Source organism: Sylvia atricapilla, chromosome 9 (genome assembly GCF_009819655.1).
Source record: "Sylvia atricapilla isolate bSylAtr1 chromosome 9, bSylAtr1.pri, whole genome shotgun sequence".
In the NCBI taxonomy this organism is placed as follows: Eukaryota; Metazoa; Chordata; class Aves; order Passeriformes; family Sylviidae; genus Sylvia; species Sylvia atricapilla.
Window position 1 is genome coordinate 18,917,585 of NC_089148.1, and position 13,197 is coordinate 18,930,781.

The window sequence follows — 13,197 nt, forward strand, 5'->3', positions numbered from 1 at the left end:
AGCACTGCACTAACAAACAGAACTATTGTAAGACTCTTGTATTTTAAGAAAGCCTACAGAGGGCTGGCACTCCATAAGCTTTGCCCTGACAGTATCCCTCATCCTGGAGCTTGCTAGGACAGTGTCTGGTACCTGGGTTTGTGCTAGGAAAGGTTGGCACAGGGAGGCCCCCAGCTGTGTCAAGTACCATTTTCTGAACTGTTTCCAGACTAAGAGCACAGAAGGGGTGAAATCTATCACAAACTTGGCCCCACTTTCCCTTGGCCTGGGAAACTGGCAAGGAGCAGTTGCAGAGTCTGCAGGTAGACAAGGATCCAGAGAAAGGATTATCACACTGCCAAGGCTAGAATTCTGTAACTTCTTAACAACTTCATATATTCACTAAAAATGAATACACTTTTCTATATATTGAGGTTAAAAAAAATCTCTTAAAATCACTTTAAAAATATTAACATCATATTAGCACATGTGTATACAGAATCTGTTCTGCTGAAGTAAAGCTAGTCCAAGACAGAAGAAAATAGAAAACACAAATTTTTACATTAAAAATTTAATTACATAAACCTCTATTAGTTAGCTAAATTCACTGCAGATTTTCTAAGGCACAGAATCTTTATCTGAAAATACACAGCAACCTTTTCTCCAATCCAGTACAAGTGGGTACCTGCTGGTACCTAGTCATACACAGACCCAAAAACCCATTCAGCAGCATACCACAAATGCAACATATACTGACTAGCACTTTAAGACGACTACCAACTGTTTGTACTGAAATAAATATGATTTGGCAGCAAAGACTCTATCACAGCTTTGTCAGAATTCTTGTCCACATAAATATCTTGATTCTATTTTCTGTTTCAGGAATATATTACATGCTTCAATTATCTCTCCATCAGTTAGTCTCATGTTGCACTAATGAAGATCCCATAACATCAAAATAATTATAAAATATTTAACTCCATTTTTAGGTCCATTTTTTTCAGTTTGTAGTTGTGTATTTATTTAAACAAAAAAGCCCTGAGGAATCTGTTAAGTCACACATCAGTGAATGGCATATAATACAGAATTCATGGTTCCTATTCACCAAGCATGCAATGCAGTATTTATACCACAGATGTTTTCAAATGTAGTTTTATTCCAGTGACTATCTGCAGTCTATACATACATTTAAAAACAACAATATGTGAACATATCACAGACCAGTACCTAAAAAATCTTTAGTATATACTCCTTTATAAAAGGTTTTGACACAATGGAAAAGTCAGTCCAGAAAAATGCATGTTACCATGTTTTCTTGATAAACAAAAATACTGTGAAGCCCTGTAACCTGCACGAGCACAAGTATCCATGGCAATGGATCTCTCCTTTAAATCCTTGTTTCAAATAAACAGGTTTAGATTTTGTTCAGTAAATGAGTTCTACCACAACACTGTCCACTTAATTTTGTGCTTTCCAAAAGGCAAGCATACTACAGAAATAAAATTCCCTACCCAATACGAGAGAGAAGTGTAGTAAACATGTATTTGTTTCCCACTCCAGCAGTGGAATCCAAGTTCCTTGAAATTCTCATTATGTCTAAATCCAAAATGCCCTGTTTATACCTTCTTCTTCTTCTTCGCCTGCTCTCCAGACTCCACTTTACGTTTCTTAGCAGAAGCTGGTTCATCATCTTTTTCATCATCTTTAAATAAAAGAAACAGTTAACAAAGTCAGCAGAGGCAGTTTTTTAAACACCATCCTGTCTCAAAACAACTGACTTAACCACATCTGAGATGGCTGGAAAAAAGACAATGTAGCATTAACTGACAATATTCTCATTTATGGAATGCAGACAATATGTGGACAAAGCAGGAATGGTTACTTCTTATTACTGCCACAAACCACTGCAGGTTAACTAAAAAGAGGCTTTATGGTACTGTACAGTTCCTGCTCTAAAAAGAATATTATTTGACTAAATAATAGAAGAAGCTAGAAAATTACATTTTTGAAGCAGGAAATAATGTCAAGATCAATTATCTTTTATCTTCTTCCTTTGGATGAAAGCTGACTAAGAGAAATGCATGGACAGGGCAAACATATAGAAGACATGAAGCAAGACATAAAAAACTGCTACTGGGAAAGAACACCCAGAACCAAAAAACATGCAAGACAACAACAAAAAAAAAATCCTTTTTTTGGAAAAGCTTTGTTGACAACTTTACCAATGAATGAAAACACTGTGTGTTCCAAAGGCCCAGAATTTCTTTTTCTGGTTCTGTTCTCTTGGTTGTTGCTGGCTATTCTCTTTCTCCAGCAATTTAAAGGAAAAAAAAATTCCTCCTACCTATCAAATATTTCTTTACTTCCTAAATTACCATTACAGCTTGTACCATCATTGAAGGTGAAAAGGATAGTATTTTCTTCAGTGATCTGTCCCACGGACATCCTATTTGATTCCTCTTTTGGACCCCGAATTCTGCAAACGTTATAAAAATAATCTGACCTACATCTACAACTAAGGTCAACACAGCAGCACCCGAAGCTCTCACACCACCTTCTGTTTTAGTACCACCATGACCGAACTTGCTGGTTTCACAGAACTACAGTGCTACAGACTCTAATGGTTCCCTGCTAATGACAGCGGGGGAGAGGAGCAGCGAGACTGCCCGAGGGTCTGTGCTGATTCCAGGAAAGCCAAAACATCGGCACTGCAGCCCCCCATCCCTGCAGCCGGAGCGCTGTGCCCTTGGGCGGCAGAGGATGCAGGAGAAGCCAGCACAGCTCCCTCCGGGCCCAGGGCGGCTCCGGCCGCAGCGAGCCCGCCCGCCCGCTGGGCTCTGGAAGCGCACACGGCCCGTGCCAGGCACCGCCGCCCCGAGCCAGGGCCTCACCCGACTCCAGGGGCTCCTGCTCCTCGTCCGGCAGGAACTTGGCTCTGCCGGCCTGGCGGGGCGCGTCGTCGCCGTTGTCCTCGTAGATGTTGGACCACTTTATCGCCATGTCGACGGCGGGGGCCGGCGGCGGCGGCTTCTCGGGCGGGCTGTAGGTCTCCGGCGGGGGCACGGCGTTGCTCCTCCACACCTTGAACTCCCTGGGGGGCTGCGGGAGAGAGCAGAGCGCCCGTCACACCGGGCCGGGGGCCTCGGGGCGGCCGCAGCGCCTCGGTTCACCCCGCGCCCCACGCACCTCCTCGGGCGCCCGCAGGACGCGGCTCTCCCAGTCGATCTCCTTGTTCAGAGGGTTGTAGAGGAAGGCGGGCGGCTGCGACACCCGACGGAAGAGCTCGTCGGGCGGCGGCAGCCGCGGCCGCCCCGGGCTGCCCCCCGAGGCCGCGCCGGCTCCCGCCGGGCTCTCGTCGGGCTGCGGCTCTTCGGGCTCCGAGTCGGAGCTGGAGCTGCCGTAGGCCGCGAAATAGCCCAGCGGGTCCTCCCCCTGCGCCGCCATGGCGGGGCCGCGCCTCGCACCGCCCGCGGAAACCGCGCCCGCGCCGAGGGTTCCGGCCCGCGGCTGCCCCGGCACAGGGCCCGGCGGGGATGGCGAGGGCGGCCGGGGCACGGGCCGCCGCCGGGAGGGCTCATCCCGGAGCCGGGGGGCTGCCCTTCGAGTGACCAGACACCGAAAATCACACGCGAAACCGAGCCAACCTTCTTTTCTCCTTTTTCACATCTGCGGGCCTAAGCGGAGGGAAAACACGTTTTCCCTAATGTCTGATCACCGCCTAACCTAGCGTTGATCATCACCTGTCCAGGAGGTATCTTTACCAAAACAGATTTTTCAAATTTGTTGGACAAAGTTTGTACTAGACCTCCCTTGTGATTGACTCATACATACATTAATGCATCAGCTAAAACAGTGGTGCTGTTCAAACGGGATGAAGCTGAGCCAGGGGAGGTTGAGGTTGGATATGAGAAGACTTCACCAGAGGGTGGCTGGGCACTGGAGCAGCTCCCCGGGGCAGTGGTCACAGCACCAGCCTGACAGAGCTCAAGATGTGTTTGGAGAACGCTCCCAGGCACAGGGTGTGACTCCTGCGGCTGCCCTGTGCAGGGCTGGGAACTGGACTCGGGGCTCTCTGAGAGCCCCTTCCAACTGAGCAGATTGTATGATTCTATGTTCGGATTACTTATACTACCAGAAGAAGGATAAGATCTGAGGAAGGGGTTTTGATTATACTATGATCATGATCTCTCAAAAAACCATGATCATTATTTTGAAGTTAGCCCTATACACAAAATACAATGAAAACAACCACTAAAGTGAGACACCACAGTGCCTGCAGATTTGCAAATCCTTTTTTTGAGTCATACTTCTCAGCACTCAGTTTTTGTTTCACCCCTGCTATTAATAAATATAAAAATCTTAATTTAAGAATGAAATTAAGATACGTGTGGCTGGAAGCAACCCGTCTCACATCCGTAGGAAGTTGAGCAATAGAGTCATTTGAAAAAAAAAAAAAAAACCAAGAATCAGCTTAGTAATAGTAGTCATGAACTGCAGAAACTATTTAAGCAGCAGAACTCTTGATTTCACATGCATATTTTCCTTACAGGCTGCTCTTGAGTGCAGTTCTACGGGCACAGGCGTTTCACATTAAGTCAGTCTTTCCACCAAAGACAAACCTCTCTAAAAAGACAAGGAGAACAAAAGCCTCCCGCACACACAAAACCAAAACCACACATCAAGGTAATGGCATGAACTGCTCTTGCAACCTGTACATTTTAAAAATGAGAGAGGCAGACAGAAAAACAGGCAATTATACAAAAGAATTTATTCCAAAAGTTGTGATAAAAATACGTTTAAAAAACACACATTATAAACATTTGGTAGGATAATACATTCATTCAAGGTCTCAGGTTTGTAGGCTCCACTGGAGTGGTCCCTGCAGAGTTGGCTCCTTGCAGGCTGCACATTGCACGGGGCAGGATGGGGAGGAGCAAGGCAGCCTCCACCCTGAGCTGATGCATTTTCTGTGGTAAGGCCAACCCTTCTCTTTACAAGAAACCAGGAAGGGACTCAAGCCTAAGCACAGCTCTTTAAGTGGTTACAGTGGGCATTTAGACAAATCACTTTTTAGATGTCTCAAGTATCATGCAACTACAATTCAAGTTAATGGAAGAGAGGGAGTTCATCCTATCCTTAGTTTCATGTTAAAGAGCAAAGTTTGGCTTGCATATTTAGGCACCTAATTTCCAGAGTGCCATCTAATTGAAGCAGTTTCACTGAAAAGCATTTTCACTGTCCAGACAGTCTGTGATTGTAGACATGTTTACAAAAATCCCTGTTTTTCTTGTCTACATCTTTCTCACATGTATAACGTTCATATACTCGGAATGTAGTTGAACATTGCATTTTATTTTAATCTACATCCAAAACCAAAACCAGAATAATAATGAAAAACAATTAATAGGCACGATACTGAGGACCTGCAGGTGGCCTGTCTCCACAAAAGGAGACAGACAAAAGAAGAACAGTTTAGTAACATTACCCGTGTGTGCATTGGAATGGCATTACAGGGCTATACACAGTATGAGAGCCAAAACAATTCAGGGCCTTAAATACAAACCTACCCTTCGATACACTAAAAACATCCCATCACTTTAAAGTGTAGTACTGCAGAACACAACTGCACACATGTCAAATTAAGAATCCACCAGGTCATTCTGAAATGATTATAGGCACCTGCACAAAAGGTAGGCTACAATTCGAGTATGAGAGGAATACAGTATGTTACATGGTGGAAAGAAATGAGAACCTTCCCATGCTGAAACAGTTTAAAATGCATTTGACTCTTAACAATTTGAAATGTAAACCTGTCTGTCTGCTTTGAAGAGGAGGTATTTGAAGTACCATATTTGCAAGAGCCCTTCAGGTACAGATACTTTCTTGTCACACAACTTCTCCTCCACTTCCCTAGTGGGACAAAGCATACAAGCACTGTTCCTTAATAGCATCCTACGACGATGTTTTCTTACAGCCCTCATGATGCCATTAGAGCAGTTTACATTCCTTTTCCACTACTAAAGAGAATTTATATTTAAAGTGCATCTCAAATCAGGAATCTTTAACTAATATACAAGAATATGCCAAGGCCTGCAGAAATATATTTGCAACAGTGATGCCTTTTGATTTTCCAGCAGGACAAAGTTCACACAAGGAAGAGACTCCTCACTAATAAGCACGGATTTGGTCAGATTTGTGAGGTTTTTTTGCAAATGGAGCAGCACACACATACATGGAGAGCAGAATTTATCTTAGTCAGAAACATTTCACTTAATAACTGAGTTTAAGCTTTGTAGTAAGTAAGCTTAAGCTTTCAGTTCAGATTTTTTTCCATACTCAGTACTTTTCCTAACCCTCCTTCCAAGTTCACCCATCACAGAAACATTAAGAAAAGCTGATATGTTAGTTTCTGTAGAAAGAAAAAATCCATTTGTTCTATAATTCCAGCTAAAGTATCTGCAACTAAATGTGAACTCTTATAGACATTGGTTTAAAAAACAAACATTTGCTGGTGTAACACCACAATCTTTTGAAAAAAGCTCCCTAAAGAACAAAACACAAAGTCAAGCAGCTCCAGCATCCCACAATTACAAAATCAAAACAGAAATTGCATAGATTATTTCCTCCAATTTTTCTAACAGTTTGAAAACATTTTTAGCCTTTCTGAGACATCACACAAGGTTTCAGTACCATTTGGATGAACAGATGAAAGTCACTGCATTCACTGTGGTTGAACAGAACGTGATCTTAAAGGCAAAAAGCAATTGTCACTTGAACTAGTACATGACTCTTGCTGGTCTTGGAGCTCTGGGGGCAGTGGGGGTGCACCAGGGTCTCCAGGCCCTGGGAGGGTGGCTGAGAAAACACTGCACTGTGAATTTCCCATCTCTGCAATTGGTAAATTCATTGAATGAAGAGAGACAGCAGACACAAATGCAGCGGTGCTATAATCTTCTTCTGGGTGATGTATCTGGGTAGATTCTTTGTCTTTGGTTTTATCCAAAAAATTTGATTCATCAGAAAATGATCTAGAAAGATTATTTGTTCCTCCATACAGTGAGGTCATACAGGTGCTGCAGCTTAAACCTAAGATAAAAAAACAGATACTGGATTTGATTACAGTATGGGACATGTTAAAACTGTGCTCTGATTTAATATCAATAAGACTGTCAAAAATCAATTGTCCATATTTTTAACAGACTAACCCCCCTTGATCTCACCTGTGACATCCAAGACTCCTGACAAATTAAAGAACAAAGATGCAGATTATCTAGTCTGATGTGAATGGTTTCTCTGTACTCAGTACCAGATAATACATGATAAAGATGCACCATAACTTAAAGTTCATTAGAAAGTCACTTTAGTCCCCTGACCCAACTAGTTTTACATTTTTCTTACTGTGTTCTTCAAACTTTTAAGAGCTTCACCTGATGGTTCTGCTCCAGCAGAAGTGGACAGCATTTGAAGGCTATTTTACCTGAAGCCAGAGAAAACCTCAGCCCTTCATCTCTACAGTTAAAAGATACTTCTTCCTTATTTGCCTTTTGATGGGTGCAGAAGGGGAAGTAATGCTTTTGGTGTAAAAGCCTATACTTTCTTCCTCTGCCTTAAAATATGAGTACACATAGTCACTGCAAGCTTTGGCTGTCAACAAAATCTCTAAGCCTGTATGAAAAAACATGTATTTACAGTGTCTACTTTTAAGCTGTGGCATTGAAGGCATACAGGGGAACTCCCCTCAAGCTGCATTTGCTAGCATATCTTCTGCTGAGAGACAAAGTTTAACTAAGCCAGAGCATCCTGCCACTGCAGCAAATAGCTTGAAGAGAAATGCAAGATGGAAGACAACCACCAATTTTTGAAAAGCAAAACTGAAATGTGAAGACAGATTTATCCACCATAACAACACAATAGAGTTTTTTCCCAACTTATTACTTATGATGGATGTGTTCAGGTAGTAAAAAAGTAGAGCCAGGATACATACACTAGGATCTTAAACACAAACTGGTGATATTTCCAAATCTGTTGTTGCAAATACAAGAGGAAGATTTTAATTTTGCATACCCTCAAAATAAAATCCATGCCTTACATAACATTATTAAAAATTTGTTACCTTTAAGAGCTTCAAGCTTTTCATTTTTGACTTTCAACACTACATCAGTTATCTTTTCTAACAGGAAGTTTTGTGTTCTTTCTCGTCTGATAGATTCAATCAAAGTATCTAGTCCCTTTGGATTTTCTGCTAAGTAGTCCAGTAACTTCCCAGTTTTCTTCCTACTGGAAGATCGAGCAGAAATTTCTTCTGTGTCCTCCCTAGTGAGTATTTTCTTAGAACGGAGGTAATCAAAGTGTCTCTCAGCTATGATTTTATCACACAGGTAAGGACGCATCCTTTCTAAAGCCTGAAAAACAAAACAAACTAGTGTTAGCCAACGTTTCAAATTATTTAGAAGCCTGTAATTGGAACCCATATGATTTTGATACAGGTTAGCAAAAAAATTTTTAAGGCTGCCACTCTGTTTCTTAGTTGAGATTTTTCTCAGCATAAACTTTTTTTAAAAAAAAACCCTGTTACCTAATTATCTCTTTCATTAACTCTGACTGAACTCGGGAGTTCAAATGCTTGCTAAGAAATAAGGTGACTACTTATACAAAATGTGATTACATAAAGCCTGAGGTCAGCACATTTCAAAACAGTCAAGTAAAAACAGCACCTACTCACTCTTGTCTACAGATACACCCATTTTCACTGATCATCTGATTGCCACACTTCCATACTATTTGTATCCTTGAGGCACAACTCCAAAATACTGCAGTTACTGATGTTTTCTGTACATTGAGCAAAAGCAGTCTCAGAGCAGTAGCATGAATATACTCACAGTTCACAAGGTTTGTAAAATAAACCCCACTACTGACAAGTTCAACAAACTACTGACATCCAAAATATATGCACTTTCATCTATAAATGTACATACTCTCAACAACATTAGTAGCTGTTTTTCGTCTTTTGCAACCCTACTCTATTGTATGAGTGATTTTAGATGGCTCACCCTCACTCTTCTCAGCTCTCAGCTGCAAGACTCCAACCTTTGTAACTCCTCCTCCAGACAAGCTTGCCCAGACCAAGATATCCTTGCCAGTTGTAGCTTCCTGAGGTGTGCTGTCCCCTATCACACAGTGCTTCTGCTAACACAGCAGCCTGCCTTGCAGAGAGCCCATGGAAGTTACCTGAACAGCTCTGAGAGAGCCACGCAAATTTACACTGCACCAGCACGTTGGATGGTGAAGCCGCATTTTAAAATCTGACTGCAGAAGCTCGAAAGTCAGATTTACAGGACTGCATTTTGATGATAAAATGTATGCTATTAATTTCTACCTAAGGTTTCCATCCTCTCTCTCTTCCAAGTACTATGGGAGAACCTCTAAGATCAAGGGCTGAAGTGACAACTGTGCACTTCTGTGAGATGCAGCTGTGGGTTCAGACACTGACCAGACTAACATATCTCTCATATACCTATATTGTCTGACTCAGGTAGTTTTTATCCTTTTTTGTGTAACTACCCTGGGCCACCTATTGCAGCATTAGCCTGTGGTTCCACAGAAACGAGTACTAGCTTGAAAAGCATGTCTCACAGAACTATGACAAAGCATTTAAAGGAAATCACTTAAGCATAAAGCTAGAAAGAAACAAAAACCAAACTGCAAGGAGTCTTCACTGTACTTTTAAAGAACATTTAAAACCCCCAATGAGTCAAACGTCAGACACGGTAAATTACGAACAAAGCCATGCATAGGCAATAAATAAATTATGAACTGTGATTTTACTTTTTTTTTTTTTTTTTAATTAAGCAGTCACTTCTTGAGGTTGGTCAGCACAATGATATAAATTAATCCAGAATGAATCAGGATGAAGTCTTCCCTCAGATTCCAGACATCAGTGAAAAAAATATAGGGGAAACACAAGGAAAATATAAAACAATAAGCCTCCATAAAAGCTATCTAAGTATAATATACATATCTAAGTATCTAAGTATACTAAACAAAGATATCCACGCTTTCTAAGAAAGAATTTTATTGGCACGAGGAGCAGCACATACATTTTCAGCCAAGCTTTGGGGACCACATCACCCATCCCTTCTGCCGCCTCCCGCGGCGCACAGACAGCGCTGTGGGCGAACGGAGCCCCGGCAGCTCTGCCCGTGCAGCGCAGGCCGCACAGAGCACAGCCGGGCCCCGGGACGAGTGTTCGCCGCTCGTGTTCAGCCTCACACCGGGGGGCGCCGGAGGGCAGAGCCGAGCTGAAATCCCCCGCCGCCTCCCCGGACGCGCCGCTCCCGTTCCTCCCGCCGCCCCCGCGCCGCGCCCCCCCGCCCGCTCCCACGGCGCTTCCGCTCCTCCGCCCGCGCACGGGCCCCACTCGCCGCTCCGCGCCCGGCCCAGGCGCGCGGCCCCCGGTCCCGCCCGCCACTTACATCCTTCTTCACCTCCGCCATCTCGTCCTCCGTCAGCGGCCGCCCCGCGCCCCCCGAGCTCGACCACGACCCCGGGCCCTCCATGGCGGAACCGTCCGCGGCGCCGCTGGGGAAACCCGCGCGGGGCGGCGCTTCCGCCCGGGCCCCGCCCCCGCCCGCCTCCGCCAATGGGCGCTCAGGGCCGGATCCCCGCCCCGCCCTCAGCCGGGATAAACCGCGGCTCCGCCCCATCTCGGCCCCGCCCCGATCCCGGTCCGCGAAATGGGCGCTCAGGGTCTGCGCTCCGCTCCGCCCCCAGCCCGCCCGCCAATGGGCTCTCAGGATCAGGGCTCCACCCTGCCCCGCCCAGTGGCGCGTGCGCACCGGCCCCGGGAGCGGTGTGCTCCGGCGCGTCCGGCCGCACGGGCTGGGGCAGGCTCGGTTCCCTCACCGCGGAGCGCCGTGCCGCCGGCCACGGGCTGGAGCTGCCCCTCTCCGGGGACGTGTAGCGGCCCCGCCGCTGAAGGGTCTTGAGCGTGCGGAGCGGTGTCGAGGCCCGCAGCCCCCGGCGCGAGCGGCCGCGGCTCGCGCGGTGCCGGCACGTCGTGACAGCGGCTTCAGGGGCCGGGCGGTGCGGGCGGCCCGCGGGGTCTGGGCACTGCCGGTGTTGAAGCCCCTCCGCTGCTCAGGGTTGTGCTCCAAGGCAGCAGCAGAGGGAGGCGCTGCCCCGCCGGGACACGGCGCCGCCTCCCCGGGAAAAAGGAGCGCCTGGAACTCCAGTAATCGGTATTCTTGCAGCTGACACGGGTGGAACTCGGGCTATTTATGCACTCCTAAACATTTTCGTTTGACCTGATAAACATGAACATAAAGTAGAAGCGATCAACGCTAAGGTTTGCTGTCAGTAAGGAAAAACTGTCAGTTTTATGGTAGTTTTAGAGCTTTGCAAGGTTTTTTGATTTACGTGCTTTGTTAATGCAGTAGTACTTGAAATATTAATTGTGACAATACCTATTTTACAGTGCTAGCAGTCCCAGCTTAAAATAAACACGAAGATCCTGCCAAGAACAACTGAAAAAACAAAGGACTGGGAGCCTGGTGACAAGGCTGATTTCTGCAGAGCTGGGTGTTAAAACCAGGGCCAGTCCCCAAACTGGTTGCCAGGAACACCCAGCCCTCCGTTCCCTGCCGCTGCTGTGAAGGTCACCTCTGCCCAGGAAAAACTCAGGCCCACGCTGGCCATGCAGCCCTGATTGCTGCTCATTTGGGGGGCACAGCTCTGCTCACAGCCCAGGGCCTCCTGTGTGTTAGTCCCAGCCCAAGAAGCCTTTCTTTGCTCTAGTGCGTCTGAATTTCTCAAAGCTGTGTATCTCTGCAAAGTAAACGATTTACCTCCCATTTTCCCGCTCAGAGGGGTGCAGGGCATTTCTTTCCAAGTTCAAGTGCCTATGTTGATCCTCCCTAATCTGTACTATGCACCCAAAATACAGGGAAAGCTTTCAGCTTCTCTGATGCTTCCAAGAGAACTGATTGTGGCACTTCTGAAACAGAGCCAGGCATCTTCCCAGCCCCTGACTCTCACCCTTGTTTATTAAATCACATGCCTTTCTTCAAGGTGAATTATAGTGTGAGCTTTGCTGGCTCCATACAACACTGCTGATAAAAACATTATCATGCATTCTGGATTTAGAATATTTGTTAATAACCTTGCTCAGCAAGAGGTGCAGTTCAAAGCCATGTGATGTCTGGAGGTTTAGGCTGCTGATTCCTGAGCCGTGTAGGAGAAAAACTAGAATGATTTAACTTCAGCAGTCAGGAAGAGAGCATGTGGTTAGAAAACACAAGAACAGAATATACTTTAGCAGACTTAATGCCAAAACACCCTTCCAGGATTTAATGGTCCAAGCAGCAGGAAGAAGGCTACTCTGCATGAAACTCATTTCAGGAGAGTAACAGCCACTTGATGTTCAGAAGTGAGCCTCAATGTAGAGTGAGGTAGGGATCATTTCCTTCAAAGCAGCTGGGAAGACTCTGGACATTACAGTGTTTTAGGAGTATGTACACATATGTAATGTCCATCTAGCATAAATTTCTAGAGTAGATTTCCAAAATAAAATTTGAAAACTGTTTACAACCAAGAGGTTTTTACAAAATTCCCTGTGAAGGCAAAGAAAATGTTCTAACACTGTCACAGTTTCTAAGAGGTTGGTCAGCTTTTCAGAGCTATGACTGGCTCCAGGTTTTCTTCCCCCTCTGCCCTCACTGATCAAGCCCTCTCCAGTCTCCTTACTGCTGAGCAGGGGCCTCTCCCTGGAAGTTTAATGTGCTCCCATCCCATTCTCCTGATCTTTGCTCAGGGGTCTGGTCCTCAAGACAAGCCCTTCTGGAGCTGGCAGGACAGCCCAGCCCCTGTGAGAGCTGTAGGACTCTACACCACCACTCCTTGGGGTGGAGGAAGAGGAAAGCTGCCAGGGAGAGAGAATGGCAGGAGTTTGGTTTGGTGACAGATCGAGGGCCCTTCCCAAACTCAGCAGATACCTGCAGCAACCAATGACATGTTTCAGCTACTAAACCACAGCAGTAAACCTACAGGCCATGAATTTTGGGGGGTGAGGTTGTTGAGAGCATCAGAATGTCTGGGCTTTATAATGCAGCAGACAGTGACTGATGTTTTTTACACAGCATGTACTTAAGAGTGGAGACAGAATCTGTATACTCAAGTGTAAAAGTCTCTACTTGATGAAGCAATATCCTACAGCTAAGTTTT

The 13,197-nt window shown here is 45.5% G+C and overlaps 2 protein-coding genes across 2 annotated transcripts; both read right to left on the minus strand.

Moving 5' to 3' along the window:
- Nucleotides 1–534: 534 nt before the first annotated feature.
- Nucleotides 535–3,437, minus strand: C9H1orf52 (chromosome 9 C1orf52 homolog). The gene is made up of 3 exons (XM_066325153.1): nt 3,166–3,437; nt 2,871–3,078; nt 535–1,681 (listed from the first exon to the last, which is right to left on the minus strand). Exons 1-3 carry the CDS (start codon nt 3,421–3,423, stop codon nt 1,596–1,598), a joined length of 552 nt encoding a protein of 183 aa, XP_066181250.1. The 5' UTR covers nt 3,424–3,437; the 3' UTR covers nt 535–1,595.
- Nucleotides 3,438–4,723: 1,286 nt separating this feature from the next.
- On the minus strand, nt 4,724–10,582 carry BCL10 (BCL10 immune signaling adaptor). The gene is made up of 3 exons (XM_066325152.1): nt 10,452–10,582; nt 8,093–8,381; nt 4,724–7,065 (listed from the first exon to the last, which is right to left on the minus strand). Exons 1-3 carry the CDS (start codon nt 10,533–10,535, stop codon nt 6,701–6,703), a joined length of 738 nt encoding a protein of 245 aa, XP_066181249.1. The 5' UTR covers nt 10,536–10,582; the 3' UTR covers nt 4,724–6,700.
- Between the last annotated feature and the right edge of the window lie 2,615 nt (nt 10,583–13,197).